This window comes from Equus asinus, chromosome 2 (genome assembly GCF_041296235.1).
Source record: "Equus asinus isolate D_3611 breed Donkey chromosome 2, EquAss-T2T_v2, whole genome shotgun sequence".
Classification (NCBI taxonomy): domain Eukaryota; kingdom Metazoa; phylum Chordata; class Mammalia; order Perissodactyla; family Equidae; genus Equus; species Equus asinus.
Genome location: NC_091791.1, coordinates 179,847,599 through 179,868,790, shown reverse-complemented (window position 1 = coordinate 179,868,790; position 21,192 = coordinate 179,847,599). Strand labels below are relative to the sequence as shown.

The 21,192-nt window shown below is 38.4% G+C and overlaps 1 protein-coding gene across 2 annotated transcripts; it reads left to right on the top strand.

Moving 5' to 3' along the window:
* The first annotated feature begins 78 nt into the window (after positions 1-78).
* PPP2R3C (protein phosphatase 2 regulatory subunit B''gamma) lies at positions 79-20,945 on the top strand. Of its 2 annotated transcripts, XM_014853075.3 has the most exons (13): positions 79-274; positions 4,156-4,283; positions 6,418-6,522; positions 7,171-7,283; positions 7,947-8,044; positions 8,928-8,998; positions 13,121-13,253; positions 14,746-14,801; positions 14,880-14,955; positions 15,731-15,867; positions 17,604-17,741; positions 19,202-19,261; positions 20,643-20,945. In XM_014853075.3, the coding sequence occupies exons 1-13, from the start codon at positions 217-219 to the stop codon at positions 20,829-20,831; spliced, it is 1,362 nt and encodes a 453-aa protein (XP_014708561.1). In that variant the 5' UTR covers positions 79-216; the 3' UTR covers positions 20,832-20,945. The 2 variants fall into 2 exon arrangements, with proteins under 2 accessions (XP_014708561.1, XP_070360347.1); XM_070504246.1 differs by lacking the exons at positions 14,880-14,955; positions 15,731-15,867.
* Positions 20,946-21,192: the final 247 nt, after the last annotated feature.

Below are 21,192 nucleotides of genomic sequence, written 5' to 3'. Positions count from 1 at the left end.
GTCGGCTTCCCAGCTGTCAGCGTGATCGCGTTATTCTCCTAAGTGGCTACAGGGATTGTTCTGATCTCTTTCCGCCCACTTCCGCCCGTGTCCAAGATGGCGGCTGAGCGGCCCTCCTAACCTTTGCGCGGCTGGACGGCGTTTGACGTAGGAGCTGGGAGGGGGTGGAGCGGCTGGTAAACAGCAAATGCGGGAAGCGCTGCGCGGGAGTCAGCCATGGACTGGAAAGAAGTTCTCCGCCGGCGGTTAGCGGCGCCGGACGCCGGTCCACAGAGTGAGTTTGGGAGGGGCCGCCCGCAGAGCCAGCCCAGCCGAACTCCTAGAGGCGGGGGGAGAACGGGGAGGGTCGGCGACGGGAGCCGCGCCTTCCGCTCCTCTGAAAGCTCTCCTGACAAAGGGGGCAGAGGACACTGAGGTTGAGGGATCCAGGGAGGTGAGACCCACCCTTCCCTGGGAAAGGATTTGCGGGAATGGAAAGCTGCCTTATCCGCTCACTTGCGTGGTCTTGACATAGGCTTGTGAGGAATAATTGAGAACCCCGGCTCCAACAACTCTTGGGTCCTACCAGAACCTATCACCCATTGATCCTACTGCTTTTTTACTATCACACTTTTCACTTCCCTCCTTATCCATATTAGATTTCATAATCCTTTTTTCCTTGTCCATTTCCCCGTCCTTCACACTTGCTTGTTAAGCTAGCTGGTTACAGCTGTCTTTCCTCTTCCACACCTGCACCCAGGGCGCTCACAGTGGCTGGAGAAAAACGGAACCAAGCTGAAGTGTCTCTTTTAATTCAAGTCCACTCACCTAAAGTCGGTGTTTCAGTCATTCATTTAGTCTCCTTCCGTGTTTCCTTAGACAGTCAGTGTCCCACATTGTAAGGCACTTCTCATACCAGATCTCCAATCCCCCAATATGTCCTGCCTACTCCTTACCTTCAGCTGATGGACTCCTGTGTGTATATTTATTTGAGAAAGTGGAAGCAATCGAAGAAGAACCTCACCTGTTCCCGTTACCATTCTGTCAGCCCCTTCCCCCGCCATGGGTGCCCATACACTCTCCCTTCCTGTTAAGATGACAACCGTCCAAGCTCCTCCCCTCCAACACTAGATCGTGTTCCCTTTCTTTTATTCACTGCCTTCACTCTGGCCTTACTCTCTCTCTCATGCCTCATAAAATATTCCTTCTCTACTGGATTATTTTCATCAGCTCTGACAAACATGCTGTAATATCCCCTATCTTAAAAAAAATAACTTGGGACCAGCCGGTGGCGTAGTGGTTGAGTTCATGCTTTGGCGGCCTGGGATTCACGTGTTCAGATCCCAGGCATGGATGTACACATTGTTCTTCAAGCCATGCTGTGGCCATGTCCCACATATAAAATAGAGGAAGATTGGCACAGGTATTAGTTCAGGGACAGTCTTCCTCAAGCAAAAAGTGGAAGATTGGCAGCAGATGTTGGCTCAGGGGCAATATTCCTCACCTACCCCCCCCCCCCAAATTTGATCTCACATCCCTCTCCAGCTTTTGTTACCTTTCTCTGCACTCCTTATAGGAAAACAGTCTTGAAAAAGTTACCTTTATTTGTGCTTTCTCCTACACTTCACTCTTAAACCCACTCCGTTGCTTGTCTATTATGCACCAAGTACGGGTCTAGGTTATAGCAGTAAACAAAACAGACAAAAATCCTCATCTAGGGGGTGGCCCAGTGGCGCAGTGGTTAAGTTCGCACGTTCCACTTCTCGGCGGCCCAGGGTTCACAGGTTTGGATCCTGGGTTCGGACATGGCACTGCGTGTCAAGCCATGCTGTGGTAGGCGTCCCACATATAAAGTAGAGAAAGATGGATATGGATGTTAGCTCAGGGCCAGTCTTCCTCAGCAAAAAGAGGAGGATTGGCAGCAGATGTTAGCTCAGGGCTAATCTTCCTCAAAAAAAAAAAAACTCCTCATCTAAAGCATAGAACTTACACTTCAGTGTTGAAGGAGGTGATAAATTAATTAAGGCATTTGGTTGTAGAACTGCTGTTTAAGGCTATTTCCTTCGTTGGTGTGCCAGATCCCATGCCATTTTTGCCTACTCAAGGATGTACTCCTGCAGTTGCCTCCCTCTCCTGCATCAGGTTTTCTTTCTTGGTCATTCCCATCAGTATGTGAACATAGTGGTATTTTCCCATCTGAAAGAAACTTTCTTGTCTTAACTTCCGCCTCTAGCAATGCCTCATTTGTCTGCTTCCGTTATAGCAACACTTGTGAAAAGAATTGTGGGTTAAACCTGTGCTTGTCAAGGTCATCCCTGGTCTGCATGTTGTTCCCGGGGTCCGTTTTCAGTCCTCACTTTACTCGACCCGCCGGCAGTCCCTGCCAGGACATGGTAGTTCTCTCTCCTCCTGCACACAGTTTCTTCTCTTGGTTTCTGGGAGACACACACTCTTAGTTTTCCTCCTGCCTCACCAGTCACCTTTCTCAGTCTCTGCTTTCTCTTCCTCTTCTCCCCAACAACTTAACATTGGAACGCCCAAGGCGGAGTCCTCGGTCAGCTTCTATCCTCTGTGTACACTCACCTTCATGGTGAAGTTATCCAGTGTTATGGCTTTAAATACTGTATATTTGTATTGTCTCCTAAATTTTTATCTGTAGCCTGGACCTCCTTCCAAATGCCAGATTCTTATATTTAATTGCCTACTTGACACGGCCACTTGCATCTAATCGATACCTTAATCTTAACTTATCCAAAACTGACCTCCTGCTCTCCTTCCTCAGTTGCTGTCTCATAGTTTTCCCCATCATAGTTACTGGCAACCCCATGTGCTCACAAAACCTTTGGAGATGTCTTTGACTGCTCTCTTTCTCTGATACCCACACCCAGTGTATCAGCACATCCTGGGACTTAGAAGAAAATATAGAATATAGTTACTCATGACCACTTCCATTGCAGCCACCCTGCTCCAAGCCACCACCATCTGTCACTTAGATTACTGCATTAGCCGTCCCGTTGCTTAGGGTGGCTCTCTCCCTCACCAGAATACAAGCTGAGGTCTTTCACGTGACCTAGTGGCCTGGCTCCCTGCTATCTGCCTTCCCTCGTCTCCTACTAACCCTCTAGGCTACTTCCTCTGCCTGGAATGCACTTCCCCCTGAATATCTGGATAGCCTGCTTCCTCACCTTCTTCAGGTTGTTTTTGCTCAATTTCATCTCAGTGAGGCTTTCTCTGACACTGTTGAAAGCTGCATGTATATACGGGCACATATGCACACATCCACTCACGTATATACTTGTGTGTCCCTAGAATAGTTGAATGAAAAAGAATGAATGAAATAATGAAAATGACTCTTGGGATTTGGGCTTGGGTGACTGGATGGATCGTGGTACCACTAACTGAGATGGGAATATGGATTAGAGAAGAGTAATAAGGTGAGGGGTGGGGAAAATTATTTTAGCACTGTTAGAACATGAGGATGAAAATATTTTGTTTGAATCTATGAGTTTAGAGTTCAAGAACAATGTCTGGGTTGGTGATACAGGTTTGGGACTTAGAATTTAAACTACAAAAGTTGAAATGATAGAGGAAAAAGGATTAATGAAAAAGAAGAAATGGCCAGAAAATAGGAGAATCAACAGAGTGCGGTTTCATAAAAGCTAAGAAAAGGTTAGAATGATCAACAGTATCAAATTTAACAGGGAAATCAAGGACAGGTCTGTTAAACTAAGCAATTAGGTCATTGGTTGCCCTGGCAAGAACAGTGTCTGTAGAGCGGTAAGAGCAGAAACAGGATTGCATAAAGAGGGAATGAGAGGTAAGAAAGTAGAGATAGCCAACGTAGGCTTTTCATTTGAAAAAGTGGATGAGGAAGGAAGCAGTCGTGTAGCAGCACATAGAAAGGAAGGGGTTTTTTGGAGGGATGGGAAAGACCTCAGTGTATTTGTAAGTTAAAGAACAGCCAGTAAAGATGAAGAAATTGAAGGTACTGAAGAGAGGGGGGAAGAAGGAAAGATTCTGGGTATTTTAAGAAAGTTGATATAGATGTTCAGTGTCTCAGCCCGATTGTGAAGGCCTTTTTTGCACTGTAATTAGACTATAGTAGATAGATGACCTGAGGAAAAGTGTTGTTTGACTTTAAAAGTGCCTTTCCCCCCTAATCTATTTTGTTAACAGAAAAAAAAAGTGAACAAGAATTAAAAGAGGAAGAAATGGATTTATTTACCAAATACTACTCAGAATGGAAAGGAGGTAGAAAAAACACAAATGAATTCTATAAGACCATTCCCCGGTTTTATTACAGGGTAAGTGGTATCTAAACAAATGTCTTACAGAGTTTATAAATGAAATTTAATTTTAAAATGGGATAAGAATCTTATACTTTATAAATAAGTAAATTAACTATATGTTAAATTTTATATATTTATCCTTTCATTCTAACTTCTCATTATCTTGGAGCTGATAAAATCTCGAGTTTTGTATAAATTGATATAAGAACACAAGTTACTTGCCCCTTTTTTGAGCTATGGGCTTTTTCTTTCTTCCTTCCTCATTTTTATGGATATTAGTAGTAGGCATTCTATTGGATTATGTTGTCAGGCTCTTTAGAAGACAGGTTTACTTGGCTGATCACCATTTCTAACTTTGTCTTTTACTCATGTTATACAGTGTAAAACGTTTGCTCAAGGCTAAACTGAAAAACTGAGAATGGGAAAGTGAAGGAGTTATACTTAATTATATATTTCCTTGTGCTGAAACTGTAAAGAAGTCTTTGAAGAGAGTTGTAGATAAAACAGTAGCACCTTAAGAAAGCTATTCCCAGCTGACATTGAAGGCTACCTAAAAGAATAAGACCTGTTCAGTATTACGTAAAATGTAACCACTATAGAAAAGTTAACTGGAAATTTCGCTGAATGTCTCTTAAACCTGTTACTTTGTAAACTCAGTTAATTATAACATTATTTGCAAAGAAAGTAAACATTTTGTTTCACTTGCATTAAGGACTGAGGTATTAATATAAGTGAATTATCCATATAATTGTAGCATTTCTTCAAGTACAAACTTTTTTCATGTGAACCATTTTTATTGGCAAGCTTTCTGTAATACTATATGTCTCCCAGCCTTTTAAGCATTATATGACTAATCCACGTTTGTCATGGAAAAGAGGGAAAAAAAGCTAAACTAGATGATGTTTTCCCATAACATTGCCCAGAGATGGAAACAAATATTTTTACATGAATCTTTCCACATATTTCTGTGATCACATGTGTGTGTTTAACAAAAATGGGATCACTCACACATATTTACCTGTTTTTTTGCATTTTCCATTTTCTTAAACAGGAACTAGAAAACTGATTTTTCATAGTCTAGGGGAGGGAAGGGAATTGGCATTTACTGATCGCCTGCATATTTCAGAGCACTGCAGATGATACTCATCATCTCATTTAATCAGGATTATGAAATAGGGTATCTCCCTACCCCAGGAGCAGCCCTTAGATGCGGATGTGACCCCACTCCTGAGCCCAGGACTCACTTTCTGATACTTGTAGTACTAACCTTGCAGTTCCTGAGGGGACCCTTTTCCCCGTTTCTGTCTCTTCCTTCTCTCTGACCTCTGCCAGAGCCCAGGTGGTTCTGGTCTGCAGATGTGGATTTGTGAGACATTCTTTCCCTTGTCTCTTCTCCCTCTCCTGCTTGCTGTCCACTGCTTCAGAGTAACTGCCTGTCATCTTTGGTCACCACTGCTCTCCTTGGAGCACAATCCCAGTCTGAGCCCCAGCCTCTCCTAATGCTTCTTCCTTCTCCATTCGTTGTGATGGGAGGGATGGCATCTTAGTTCTTGGAAATGAAAAGGGAAAACCATAACCCCCAGTTTGGACTACGGGTTACTTAGCTACATTTAAGGAGGCAAAGGTGTAAAAAAGGAAGAAGAAAACCTCAAAGCAAATTGTTTGAAGTCAAGTGGAATGAGTAATTTTAAAGCCTTGCTTATGGAAGTCACCCCACTGGGCAGACCCTCTGCCTTGGAGGTCAACGTAAGAGACACTGGCTTGACCATCTCCAAGAAGTAAGGAGATCTGGTCTCAAAAGGCATGCTTTGCTAAGACTGTCGATCTTCAGCTGGTCCTAATTTAATTCTACATCAGTCTTAGGTTATAGTGCAAACAGTGCTCTAAGAATATAAAATGAAACTTGGGCTAGACTGTTAGCTTTTTGCAGGCAGGGACCTGGCCTTACTGACCACTGAATTCTCTGTGGATCTCTTTTTGTTAAATGAACTTTTTAAATGAGTCATTATTTGAAGTTAAGCAAAATTGAGATACAAAAAGTAATTTCAGGCAGTGGCATACATAGTTATTTTATGAGACCCAGTACGTTTTACATAATCCAATAGTCTAGAATTTAAGTATAGAAATTAACTCTACAATGTATTTTTAGCTGCCAGCTGAAGATGAAGTCTTACTACAGAAATTAAGAGAGGAATCCAGAGCCGTCTTTCTGCAAAGGAAAAGCAGAGAACTGTTAGATAATGAAGAGTTACAGGTAAGAATGGAATCAAAGGTTGCTTTGCATGTTAGCCATTTCCTAGTTCTCTTGTGTCACACAGGGACTCAGGGGCCTTAATGGGGCCGGTGCTGCAGAGTGGGTGAGAGCACAGGCTCTGGAGTGATGGTTCCGCCAGAACCAGCTGCAGAGCTTGCAGGGGTCCAGTCTCCCAAGGGTAGTGTTGTTTTGCTTTTTAAGTCCCTAGGTGATATTAACATGAGGCCAAAGTTGAGAACCATCACTGTAGGGTCAGACTGCAGGGGTTCACTCCCAGCCCTGCTCCGTGTTGGGCAATGGACTTAACGTTTCTGTGCTTCAGTTCCTATCTGTAAAGGAGGGATGACAGTAGCTACATCATACAATTATGTGGATTAAAGAGGCACTATATATGAAAACTTTAGAACTTAGGAAGCACTCAGTATATGCCAGCTATTTTTATTGAGCTATTTTTCTTATTATAGCTATTATTTTTATTATTTATTTTATTATGTTATTAATAATCACAAGGATAATAGAGGATGAGATTCATCTTAGTATTAACTCTCTGCTATCAGACTATCATTTTAATGGAAATAACACATTTAACTACCTTTTTAAATTTTATTCTGTTAATTATAACATCTTCATTTCTGCAATTCTCCTAAGAATTTATGGTTTTTGCTGGACAAGCATCAGACACCACCTATGATTGGAGAGGAAGCAATGATTAATTATGAAAATTTTTTGAAGGTTGGTGAAAAAGCTGGACCAAAGTGCAAGTAAGAATAATATAATTAACGAAAGAGTATGTTACATTAAGCATTTTAAATGCCTCAAGTAAATGTTAATGAAAATTTAAGTCAATGGTATGACAACTTGAGCCAATTTGAGTTACTGATGAAGTTTTACAAAATTATTTACAATCAAGAAAACCACATTGGTATGAAGTTATTAAAAGAAATAACATGAGCCAGCCCTGATGGCCTGGTGGTTAAAGTTCAGCGCTCACCACTTTGGTGGCTTGGGTTCGCTTCCTGGTCGTGGAGCCACATCACCTGTCTGTCAGTAGCCATGCTGTGGCAGCGGCTCACATGGAAGAACTAGAAGGACTTACAACTAGGATATACAGCCATGCACTGGGGCTTTGAGAAGGAGGGAAAAAAAAAGAGGAAGATTGGCAACAGATATTAGCTTAGGGTGAATCTTTCCTTGCAAAAAAAAAACAATAAAAGAAATAATTATTTACAATACTATAGGCTTTCATTCTTAAGACAATAGAATGCGAAGATGTATGACTTAATATTTTAAGTTTTGAACTCTAGTTCTCACTTTTTTTATCACTTTGATTTTTAATTGTTTGAATTTATACTATTTGCTAATTCATAGAAGTCATTTCTATATTATGTTGGAAAATGACTCTAATCCTTATTTCCTTTCGTTAGGCAGTTTTTCACAGCAAAAGTCTTTGCTAAACTCCTTCATACAGATTCTTACGGAAGAATTTCCATCATGCAGTTCTTTAACTACGTCATGAGAAAAGGTGACTTTGTTTCCCCTGTGCTTGCCCTCCCCCTGTCTGGGAGTCAGGGAGGGTTGTGGTCCGTGCTTTTATGCACGTGCAAAGTTGAATCCCTTCCAGGTGCAACAACTCTCTTAGTAAGTTTGCAGAGCAGAATTTCTTTCTTTTGACCAAGATTTGTTTTCTTATAGTTATGATTCTCTCCTGGAACTTACTGGAGCTGAGATTTTCTACCGTAAATTTGGGTTCATTATTATAAGAAACAAATAAAACAAAAACCTCATGTTTCCTAAAGATACTAACTAACTGGATATACCAAAAGCTAAACTAAGAGTTTTAATGTATGGTGATTTGAAATAATTTTAATTCACTGGTAATTTTATTTCACCAATATATTACAGGTTGAGTTGCCTGAGAGGATAGTTTCGAACTCACAACTATAGCATCAGATTCAAGGAAGTTTGTATTAAACAACTTGGAGTAGCTATGATTCCTATAAGTTCCATAATGATCTGTGAAGTCCTCTGTGTACCATCTTTAAGTAATATTTGGTTGCAGTAATTAACCTCAGTAGAATAAAAGCAGCTTTCGTGAAGGCGTAACATTACACTCACTGTCCCTGTTTGGTGGAACACGAGTTTAATAGGTAAAGAACAATATCTTCGAGGGCGCCACCGTTGTTGCTGTAGGCATGGTAGAACTGTTGATATCTGCCGTTAATTCTCTGGCATGTTTTGTCTCGAGTAATTTTTGGGTTAATGAATAAGTATGTGTGAGAAGAGATGTGTTTTAGAGTTATTAGATTAGCTTGTCCCTCTAATCTGGCTCTTTATCTCCTTTTGTCCATTTATATGCTAAAGGATAGATCTTAATACTTACATTTTATTTTCTTGTTCCTTATAAGTTTGGCTTCATCAAACAAGAATAGGACTCAGTCTATATGATGTTGCTGGACAAGGGTACCTTCGGGAATCTGTAAGTATTAACCTACTTTAGTAACTACTGTAGACATCAGAATGTTAACAGTGGTTATCACTGGGTGTTGGGATTATAGGTGATTCTTAGTTTGTTTTTGTTACTCTGTTTTTGTTTTTACAAATAACGTGTTACTAAAATTTTTTTTAATGTATATTGACCACAAAAATTCCTTTTTAGATTCTTTTTCTCAACCCTTAAAACGCTTTTAAAGGACAAAATAAAAAGAGTGTCGTGTTTTAATAGGATTAAAAAATCACTAAAGAAATAGTGAAAAACTGTTGGTTATTCGTAAGTGTTATCAGTGTATGACTATTTTAAAATGTAAGGGCCAGGAATTTCTTCTTTCTTTTTTAGGAAATATAAGAGTAAAACAATGTGACCACGTTCCTACCTGTAGGTGTGGGTTGTAAGGCCAGTCCCAAGAGGCTGTTTATTTCCCATTGGATATTAATATGGTTAGGCCACGTTATCAACAGAGAATTATAGCCTCATGATCCAAATGACTATACTTCTTGTAACTGTGGGTGTCTAAACTATATGGACGTGCTTCTTTTCACCACACACTTTTTTCCCAAATATGGAGCCCTTTTTAAGGTTGTGGGGGAAAGGGGAAGGGAATTAGGCATAAATATGAACCAGGTTAATTAATCACTTAAATATTCAAATATGCAATTTAAAGAAATGCAAATTCCCTGTTATAGTTTGTTTCCTGTTATAATTTGTTGCAGTCTGTTTTATCCCGATTTCTGTAGAGAGAATCTGTTAGCTCACACTGAACATTTACATTTCTAGGGGGACCATCTTCTTCACCAAAAAAAAAAAAAAAAAAACCACAAAAAAAACTCAAACCTTTCTCGGGACACAGTACCATTCTTGTCCTTTAAGGTCAGATCAACTTGACAGTAAAAGGTTTTTGCTCGTATCCATCAAGAGACCTAGCAAGGAAGACATACTAACCACCTGTTGATACTTAATTCAGGTCAGATCTTGGAGTACTTCTGTAGCTCTGGGAATTCTTGTCAGTAGTCACTCGGTTTACAAAACACACTTGCCCTTTACTGTTTGTCTTCCCTCTGCATGAATCGCAGTAAAAGTTGACAGAGGGAGGCGGGAAGGAGAAAGAAAAGTAACAGTTTATCTCTGTAGTGTGTTTAAAAGAGAGTAGTTTTACCTTCTCTCAACAAAAGAAAACATTTCTCTCAAAGAAAAGAAATATTTCTCCCAACCTTGCCACTTTGCCTTTTGAAACAAGACTTTGTCTTCCTTATTTAAGACAGTGATTTCCAGAGCGAACTTCTATAATTTGAGTAGCGTAGGCAAACTTTCATTCACTTACTAAGTAAGCACTTAGCAGACAATTTGTGCCAGGTATTCTGAGCCTTACTCTTACGGAGCTTTTTTTCTAGCAGAGTGGGGAGGCAGACACTAAATTATAAGCAAGATAATTTCAAATAGTGACAAGTTCCATGGAGACAATAAAATAGGGTAGTGGGAGAGTCTGACAGGGGTTGGGGGCTATTTCAGATAAGATGGAAGGGGTGCCTTTTTGAGATAGTGATTGCGTTTTAGCCATAAAGGATGAAAAAGAAGCTGGCCTTATGAAGATGTCATTCTAGAGGGAACGGCAATTCAGTGTCCCCAAAGCGAAGTTAAACCTGACTTGCTCTGGGAACAGAAGGAAGCCAATGTGGCTAGGGCATATGAGCAAGGGTTAGAGTGACAGGAGATGAAGTTGGAGAAGCAGGCAGGGGCCACCTGGAGGGTCTTTTAGGCCATAGGAAGGAGTTTGGATTTTATTTTGAGATTAATGGGAAGCCATTAGAAGATTTAAGCTGAATCTGTCAGGATATGGTTTACATTTTAAAAGATCACTCTGGATGTTGTTTGGAGAATGGATTGTAAGAGCCTAGAATAAAGAAGGAATAGTTAGGAGGCTGCTGCAGCAGTCCAGGTGAGAGATGACAGCGGCCCAGACCAGGGTGATGGCTGTAGAAAAAGCAAGTAATAGATTAATTCAATATATCTTTTGGACGCACATGCCCCCCGCAAATTTGCTGTTGAATTCGATGTTGGGGGTAAGCCGTAGGGGCCTTCGTGAAGTTAAGGTAGGAACCAAAGATGAGTTTTAGATTTTTATTTTGAACAACTGCTGGAATAGGGAAAAATGGGTGAGGACCAGGGTTGGGGATGGTAAGAGTCCCTTTTTGGACACATCAAGTTTGAGTTGCCGTCTGTGTGTTCTACAACTTAAGTTATAAAGTATCTCAGATCACCCAGAAGCATTATACTTTACAACGTGCTAAAGCAAAAGTAACAAAATGAAACCATGAGAGGCTTTTAAATATATAATCCTGGAAAAGGGAAAGCCTTTCTAAGTAGGACAAAACTCAGAAGTCTGAAAATCAATGAATAAATTCAGCTAAATTAAAAAAAAAAAAATCTGTAGAGCAAAGACCATCATAAAGTTAAGAGAAAACAACAAGCCAGGAAAAATACCTGAAACTCAGTCAGAGACAAATGGCCAATTATCCTAATGTATAAACAGTTCCTAGAAATCAAGAAGAAAGTAGCTGCTAACCCAATATAAAACTGGGCAAAGGATGTCAATAGTTTGCAGAAAGCAAAATACACACGCTTCTTAATCAGACGAAAAAATGTTAACTTCACTTAATATGACAAATGCCAAATAGATCTACACTATCAGGTTGACAAAGAGCAAAAAGTTTTATAATCTTTTTAATGAAAGAATGTCAAAGAGGCTGAGGTTTCCCAAACTTTTTCAGTTTATGGTGCCCTTATTGTCTCAATAATTTTTTCATAGTACCTCTAGGACAAAAGAAATAGTTCCATTTATTAACCCTAGTTCTAAACAATTTAATGAAAGTGTCCATTAAACTTAATATTCTATTAGCCATTTGAAAAAAATAATACAATTAAAATGATATTTTTACTTTATTCTTAAATAACAATTACTAACGGAATGTGTGTGCCCATGGGGCACTGTACAGCTACTCATACCTGAGAATTAGATTCGACACAGTCATCCTCAGTTCCTCTTCCACACTAATTTTCGGGTGGTACTTGCTTTATCACAGCAACCACCAAAAACCTAGCTTTGCAAAGACTGGTGTCATCAAGAGGAATGTATTTCGTCTAATGTTGAAAATGTGAACTACCTTGAGCTCATAGCTCTAACTCATAGTGACATCTGTCGTGCAGTGTCCAACACATGTTGATATGTTTCCCTCAAAAATTTAAAATATCCTGCTGCACGCCCGTAGGTTAACTGTGGCCTCGTGGGGTACAGTTTAGGAACTGTTGGTATAGCCTTCACATTGCTGGGGGAGTGTAGGATGGATGTGGCCTTTACGGGAAGGTGGGAGGTTTGCCAGCGTCTATCAAAATTAGAAATGTGCATATGCTTTGACCTAGCAGTTCTACTTGACAGAAATTATATCCTATATTCTCCCATAATATCTATGAATGAAAAATTAGCCCTATAATGTTGTTTTTAGTGTAGCAACACGTTAGAACAAACCTAAATGTCCATCAATAGAAGACTGGCTAAATAGATTATGGTACATCCATACAATGAAATAATACTTAGCTATTTAAAGAAAGTAGAAGCTCTTTGAAAGCCAATATGGAATCACCGCAGAGTATATTAAATGATAAAAGCAAGACACAGAAGAATTTGCATGGTATGCTGCTGCATCTTGCGTAAAGAGAGGAGGAGAAATAAACATGTATGTATTGGCTTGTATGTGCACCAGTTATCTTTGGAAAGATACATCAGAAGTTGATGATACAGGTTAGCTCTGGGGAGAGGAAACAGGTGAGAAGGAGATTTTTCAGTGACTACTTTTTTGTTCCTTTTGAATTTGGAACTGTGTAGAATGTATTACCTATTCAAAAATATGTTAAAATTTAAAAAGAAGTAAATTAGTAGAAATAAGTTTAATATAAAATAGTTTCACCACTAACATAGTTCTGAATTTATTTCATCATTAATATAGTATTAATGCTGAATAATTTTTAGGACTGAAATTCTATTCCATTGTGTAATGAAGAAACAAGATCAGACATTTAACACTTTAAAGTTTTGTTTTGTTCTTTCAGGATTTAGAAAACTACATACTGGAACTTATCCCGACTTTGCCACAATTAGATGGGCTGGAAAAATCTTTTTACTCTTTTTATGTTTGTACAGCAGTTAGGAAATTCTTCTTCTTTTTAGACCCTCTAAGAACAGGTAAAAGAAATCCTATCAAACTTATATGTTACAAGGATATTATTACTTATAAATTTTAATAACTAGAGAAAAGTATTGGAAATGTCATTTATTTATTTTCCCATGTCATTGCCATTAATACATAAAGATCATTTATGACTTACTTGCACTGACCATAACCAGCTGTGACAGTGGGCACGTCACCTAACATCCTACAGTGTCTTCATCTCTAAAAGTCTGAACTGGGTAATCTGTGACTCTTTTCAGTTCTAAGAAGCCAGTTATTCTGATATAATTTGCTATCCCTGATAAGTCATCTAATGGATAATTGTTCTTTTTGATGAAAAATATGAATTGGGAGATAGGAGAACCATTTAGCCATAATGTATTTTTCTCGTTCTCGAGTTAACTGTCCGTCCCTATGAGGATCAGATCAGTAAATTTGGCCTCATTAGCAGTACACTTTGTCAACTGTTCTAACCTGCTAGATTTAAATACATGTCACTGGGGCAGAGGAAGGGACAGAAGGCCCACATCAAAGTCCTTGAGTCTCCTCGTGTCCATGAAAATCCAGCTGTAAGTCCATCACACTACATGGTGGCTGACAATCTCTTTTAAACGCCTCCATTATAGGCACATACTCATCTTTTCCCTTCAAAGTTTACAAAATAATCATAGCCAACAGTTTGACTGTTGATTGTATACCAAGTATCGTGCTAATCATTTTACAAGGATTCTTTCATTTCCTTCTCATAATTTCATAAGGCAGGCATTATTTTTATTGTCCACATTTTATGTGCGAGGCAACTGAGACTTAGCTAGATTACATATCTAGAAATGGATTTAAATTCCCATCTGTCTGCTCTTAACCACGCCTTTGTATTGTTTCCTATTCCAGAAACTGCCAAAGAAAAATGGACACATTCTCCTTGTTTGATTACTAGCAGTATCATATGCATAGCCACAATACTCAACATAACTTTTCTGGGAATCTGATATCAGTGTAATTTTGGAAAGAATTTATCAATTGAATTTATATATTTGGGGGTATACAGGTAGACATATGAATTAGAGATTTTACTAAGTGTTCCCTGCAGGATTCCCTTTTCATAACAATATATAATAAGCACTTTGAGCATAAGAGCCAGGAAGCTTTAAAATATCAATTGAGCAGCCAGCGCAGTGGCATAGTGGTTAAGTTTGTGCGCGCCGCTTCAGCATCGTGGGGTTTGCCAGTTCAGATCCTGGCAAGCAGCTCATCAAGACATGCTGTGGCGGCGTCCCACACAGAACTAGAAGGGCCAACAACTAGGATACACAACTGTGGACTGGGGCTTAGGGAGGAAAAAGGAAAAACAGCACCAGTGTTCATTGAGTTCTGAATGCTGTTTTGAAAAAAGTAAAAATAAAGTATCAATTGAGTGGTTGCTGTTCTAAAATAATAGTGTTGTAAAATTGAGGTGGTCTTGTTTTAAAATGAAATTAAATAATTGTGTCTTTATATTCTTTAAAGGGAAGATAAAAATTCAAGATATTTTAGCATGCAGCTTCCTAGATGATTTATTGGAGGTAAATATGTTTTTTAAACTACTTAATTATACCACTTGACAGTTGCTATCTTTTAATTATGTCTCTGTGTTCATTTAGTTAAGGGATGAGGAACTGTCCAAGGAGAGTCAAGAAACAAATTGGTTTTCTGCTCCTTCTGCCCTAAGGGTTTATGGTATGTTCCTATTATGGTAAAATTCGAATTATCCTGTCCTCAGTTAATTGGTGTTCAAAGGACAGTTTTATGCATTGGCTTATTTACCTTAAGATCAAAGTATTCTAACTTAAGAGCTAGTATTCTAGATTACTAAAAATTACTTGTTTAAATACCGACGTTTTAAATTTGTGTAACTGTTTTGGAGTTACTGTAGTTTCTAACTCTTTAGTAGAACATACAGAATGTAATGTGATCCTTTCTTGTTGTCTCGGGGCATCATTAGGAACATCAGCTATGGCCTTGCATTGTGATAAAATGCTGCTCTCATGCACCACAGAGGGAGGGGTTCTAGGGCCTGGTTTGTTCTTTTCTGGAATTTCGTTAATCTGTTACATTACTCTGTTGGGTGGTCTTCTGACTCATTTTGGGATCTTTGCCTTCTGCTTTCAAGTGCCAGCATTTCAGTGGTTTTTGTTGATCCCCACCTCCATCTAATTTAGAAACCTAGGAAAGTCCTAAAAGTTGCAAACTGAAAACAAATGATGATGAAAGTGAGATAGCCCAAAGGCCATGACCTTCGTGATGGGTTTTCTGTGAGCAGTTCTGGCTTAACACTTGTTATGACCGAGGTCACAGGGACAGCTGATGTTAGGGTACTACCCTAACTACAACGTGATTTGTTTGAAAATCAAGATACTAACCAATTTGAACTTTTTGTTAGTGTTTATTCTTTTCTCTTTTAATTAGAATTTTATTTTGGTCATACGTGTCTTTTATCATCTTTATTCCCAAGGCCAGTATTTGAATCTCGATAAGGATCACAATGGCATGCTCAGTAAAGAAGAACTCTCCCGCTATGGAACAGCCACCATGACCAATGTCTTCTTAGACCGTGTTTTCCAGGAGTGTCTCACTTATGATGGAGAAATGGTAGTAGTTTAAATCTCGGATAAGTTTTAAAAATTTAGGCTCTGACAATTTCCAAAAGCCTTTTTCTTGCTGTGATACAGCATTATTTTTATATCAGTGTGTAACAGTATCTTTAAAAGGTGTGAACTGATTAAATTACTTGAGATTTGGAACCTTTGATCTTAAGGTAAATTTGTTTAAAAACATTTCTTCCCTTAGGAACTCAGGCCAAATAGAAGATTTTAATATTTTGTTCATTTCATTGTCAGTGCACCTATTGTAGAGGAGCATGGACTAGAAAGAAAAAAAACCTGAAAAACTAGCAAATCCTGTTGACTGTTTTCATATGCAATCATTCATTGCTTAATGATGGGGACATGTTCTGCAAAATGCATCATTAGGCAATTTTGTGGTGTAGACATCATAGAGTGTACTTATACAAACATACATGGTATAGCCTACTACACACCTAGGCTATATGGTACTAATCTTATGGCACCACCGTCCCATATGCAGTCTGTCGTTATGTGCCACATGACTATAAATGATTCATTCATTAAATTACCAGGCCAGATAGTACCACACATGCCATAATTGAAATCTAAGAATCAGGTTGTCTTACTGTCTATAAGTGGCTATATTAGTAGCTAAAGATTGACTAACCTGCACCTGTCCTTTTATCACAACAATGCAAAATACTTAAGAAGAAAATTCTAAACAGCATTTTAAAATCACCATTCTTTGTATTAAAAACATGTGTTAAGGATCTCATAAATTTCCCAAACCAGTGATGGTCATATTGTCAGAAGAGAATCAGAGTTTTAGGTTTTATGATTTAGCTTTAACTGGTTTTCTGAGTAATACTATTGTTAGCCAGCTGCAAAGGAAAAGGGGAAAGAGGCACAGAAACTGCCGCATGACTGCACAGCTGTCTGCCAGTGGCCAGTGCGGAGCTTGTGGTTACTAACGACTTCTGGGGAATAAAGAAAGTTAGAGGCTACAGCTGTGCTGGAGTTAGACCACGATGAGGCTGCATCTCTCCAGCTCTTTATACTGCAATTTATGCGGAAAGGAATTCTTAATCTTAGCCTAAACACATCTGTTCCAAGAGTATAAAATTTTTTTCTAAGTGAGAAGAATCTCCCAAGTGTTTTACTACTTTTCACCATGCAAAAAAAAAAGTAACCTGTGACCATCCCTTTTCCAGAAAGAAAGCTTTGTTCCCTTCGTGTCTTTCTAGCCTTCTTTGTACTCTTGCCTTTTTTATGGATGAGAACAATGGCAGTTCACTGTAGAGTATCTGGCAGTTTTAAGGTGACTTCTTATTGGAAATCATCTGATTTAAAATTTTTAAACAATATTTCAAAACAGCTAGGTAAATGTACTGTTCTCTTCATTCCAGATAAAGTTGTTTTTCAAAATGACCACAGTGAAATGAAGATATAAATTTACTGGCAATGTACAATAGCTTAATCACTGTCCTGTCCATTTCAAAAACAAAGCGAAAGAAAATTATGGTTTAAACGCACAGCAAATCTTGCTCCTCAGCAAATGAGCCAAGTCTCCAAAACTGTCCTGTGCAGATGAAATGCTACATAGAATTCCTGAAAACCAGTGTTATGTATACAAATGGATCTCATTTCATGTTAAAATAAATTGCCACCTTTGACTGCAAAATAGCTTCATATCATCAGATAGTTACTTGATAAGTTAATTCCAAATAAGGTCTCTAATGCAAGTCACCTTTTTCCCTATAGGACTATAAGACCTACCTGGACTTTGTCCTTGCATTAGAAAACCGAAAAGAGCCTGCAGCTCTGCAGTATATCTTCAAATTGCTTGATATTGAGAACAAAGGCTATCTGAATGTCTTTTCCCTTAATTATTTCTTTAGGGTAAGTCTTATGTGTAAATGAGTCATTGTTCCTTAAATTATGTTATACCATTTGGTTTACTCAGTGACAATTTTATCTAACTTGTGATATTTAAATTTAACAAAAGGGTTTACATAACAGATTTCAGATGGAAATCAAGTATGTTTTTAGATTTGTGTTTTTTATATATATATATATATTTTTTTTTATGAGGAAGACTGGCCCTGAGCTAACATCCATTGCTAATCTTCTTCTTTTTGCTTAAGGAAGATTGTCCCTGAGCTAACATCTGTGCCATCTTTCCCTCTTCAGTATGTGGGACACCACCACTGCATGGCTTGATGAGCTGTGTGTAGGTCCTCACTGGGGATCCAAACCCATGAATCCTGGGTATTAAGATAACACCACCCCATCATAGGAATGCCCCCACTGTAGACAGACCTATTAAATGAAAATTCAGTTTCAGGAAAACAGTAAATATATCTTTTGAAATTAAACACTTAACCCCTCTTAAAAAGGTTGCTTTATAGTATCTTCTACTCCTACCATACTAAATTTTATTTATTAAATACACTGAAAATATTTCAAATACACATTTACTTTACCAAAGTTATTTAGGCTTGGTTGTATGGACTAAGGTAAGAAGTTACTGGTGCTGAGCCCTGCAATCCTGGGCCGTTCATAGAGCCTTTGTACATCACCATCCTAGTGATCAAGCTGGGCCTGGATGGTGCACTCTAGGTCATGCTATCCAGGTCCACTGCTCTACTAGCTGAGTGTACTCAGAGATTCTCATCTACTTCAGAGACATTCCCTGTGCACTCCATCAGTGGCAGCACACACAGAGGAGGTACTTGGAACATATTTAGTTGACTATTTACCAAGAATTTTATAAAAGCTTCACATTTTCCACTGAATGACTCTCAGCTAAAATATTTATTAGTCCAGCTGGATCACAGTAGTTTCTTCAGTCAGTAGTTTTCGTTAAAGCTTATAAAAGAGTTCAGGGGTAGTTTACCTCTATTTTTTTTCTGTCAGGTAGAAGGCCAAGTGTAGGGTCGGAGGGGAGGTGGTGGAGTGAATGTCTTAAAGATGGTGAAGGTATGAACAGCGTTTCTGGAAAATGAGAGGAACAAGTCGTAAGAGAATAATTGCTAGGCCACGTTAAAGGCCCACCTGAGGTAGAGACGATTCCTCCGTAGCAGCAATAATCTGTAGTCTTGTATACTTTCTTCCTGAAGTTCTTAATAACTAAAGTAGGTCTAGAAAGGTTGATGGTTACACTAATCCAGTGTTTAGGTTCTACTGAATGGATGTGAAACATGGTCAAGGAAGTTGAGAATATTGGCAAGAGCAGTTGAAACAGTGAGGCTTGTGGTCTGATAGGAAAGGAAGTGGAACTAGAAAGGGGCTGTGGGACAGAAGAGGGGGCTGTTGTATATTTTATTTTTTATTTACAGATTTATTTCTACTAAATACAGGCCATACAGGAACTAATGAAAATCCATGGACAAGATCCTGTCTCATTTCAAGACGTCAAGGTTACTTTTTCCTTGAATTTGCATAACATCAGATAATCACTTATATGAAATGAAATTTTCTATGAAAGCAACTTATGAACAATGAAGTACTGAACCAAATCAAATATTTGCTGTTATTTATTCTGAATTGATATTTAAGTCATTAGAAACTGAGACTAGGACTAATTTGTGTAGTTTATGATTTTAGCATTGTCAGCCTTGTGTTCTCATTGGAAGCATTCATTCATTTTGAGTGAAAATTAAGAGAATCAATATAGCCTGCATCCTTTGGCAGTCTATTCCACTGTAAACTGAGTTTTTAACTTGGGAACTATTTAGGTTCAGGCACTTTTTCAGTCTGCTACTTCAAAGGGCTTGCTTGCTTTGGTATTGGTTAAGGAGACATCGGTCCTACAATATGAAAACTACCACTATTTGAAATATATGCTGCTGTTTAGCATTTTAGTAATCAGACATTCACCAGCTATGAAAAACATTGGGTATCCAGTACCAATTCAAGTTTAGGTTGAGTAATGTAATAAAATAACCCATCTAATCTTAACCGAGTATAAGATAAAGGGCTATTTTAGTTTAATAGAAATGAGACAAATTTGAAACTATGCAACAGGCAACTTAAGAATTAGTAATTTTAAGTTGCCACTAACCTAGAAAAGGAAATTTCACAAACATACAAGAATAAAAGTTCATACATTTCATTTACCTGAATTGTTCTAATCTTTTAAAAATGTAATTTGCCTCCTTACATGTTATACTCGGAGTAATTTTACTACAAAAAGATTAGAAAACATGTACTAATTCCATGTAAGTATTCATACAGTACACTTCATAATGTAGAAGAGATTCTTTCATCTATTCCAGTAAATTTTAGCACAATTTAGTGTCATTCTGGATGACTAATTCTTTAATACTTAAGCCCCCACCCCACAGTCCAGAGTAAAAGGTTGACATCAATTTTGGAAATGAAGCTTTGTCACTGTCTTAGCTCTGAAGCATTTAAGTTTTTCCTTTGAGCTGAGTGTGCACTTAAATCAAGGCCTTGCTTTACCACCAATTAGAAGACAACAGAAAAGTATACGTAGTTATTCAAAGAACACTGTGTTAGATAGTTTTGCCACTAATTAGCTATGTAGCTTGGATTAAACTCTGAGCCTGTTTCTTCTATAAATGAGGGGTAGCTATCACATACCTAAGGAATCTTCCAATAAAATTCTGTGCTTGTACATAGAGAAAAGGAGACTGCTGTCTGTTAAATGGCAAAGCAAAAGTTGGAACAAAAAATTTCACATAAGCTCAAGTGTCTGCCCTGAATTGTAGATCGCTGTGTGACAGAAATTAAGTGAACCAGATACTATATTTCATTGTATTTTTTCCTCTCTCAAAGGATGAAATCTTTGACATGGTAAAACCAAAGGATCCTTTGAAAATCTCTCTTCAGGATTTAATCAACAGTAATCAAGGAGACACAGTCACCACCATTCTAATTGATCTGAATGGCTTCTGGACTTATGAGAACAGAGAAGCCCTTGTTGCAAATGACAATGAAAACTCTACAGACCTCGATGAGACATGACCTCTCAAAGACTAGACTGTATTCATTAAGATAAACTTGAATGCTGCATGTAAAACCTTTTGAAGCAGAATCCCTGGAAATGGTCTAAATAAAACAGTTCATATGCCTACTGAACACAGCAAGTGTGCTGGTTTATTGGAGTTTTGGAAGCAATAGGACCAAATTAGGAAGTAGTAATTCTGGTTTCACTTAGCTCAAATATGGAAAGTGTGATTTGGTGAGGGTAGGAGTCCACTTTAAATCCATATAATCTCTAGAAATAAAGGAAGTTTTCTTGGAATATTTATGACATTCGTCTATTTGGACATGGTATTTCTTTTAACAGGCTGTTTCAATAAAAAGTATTCAAGTTAGTATTTTA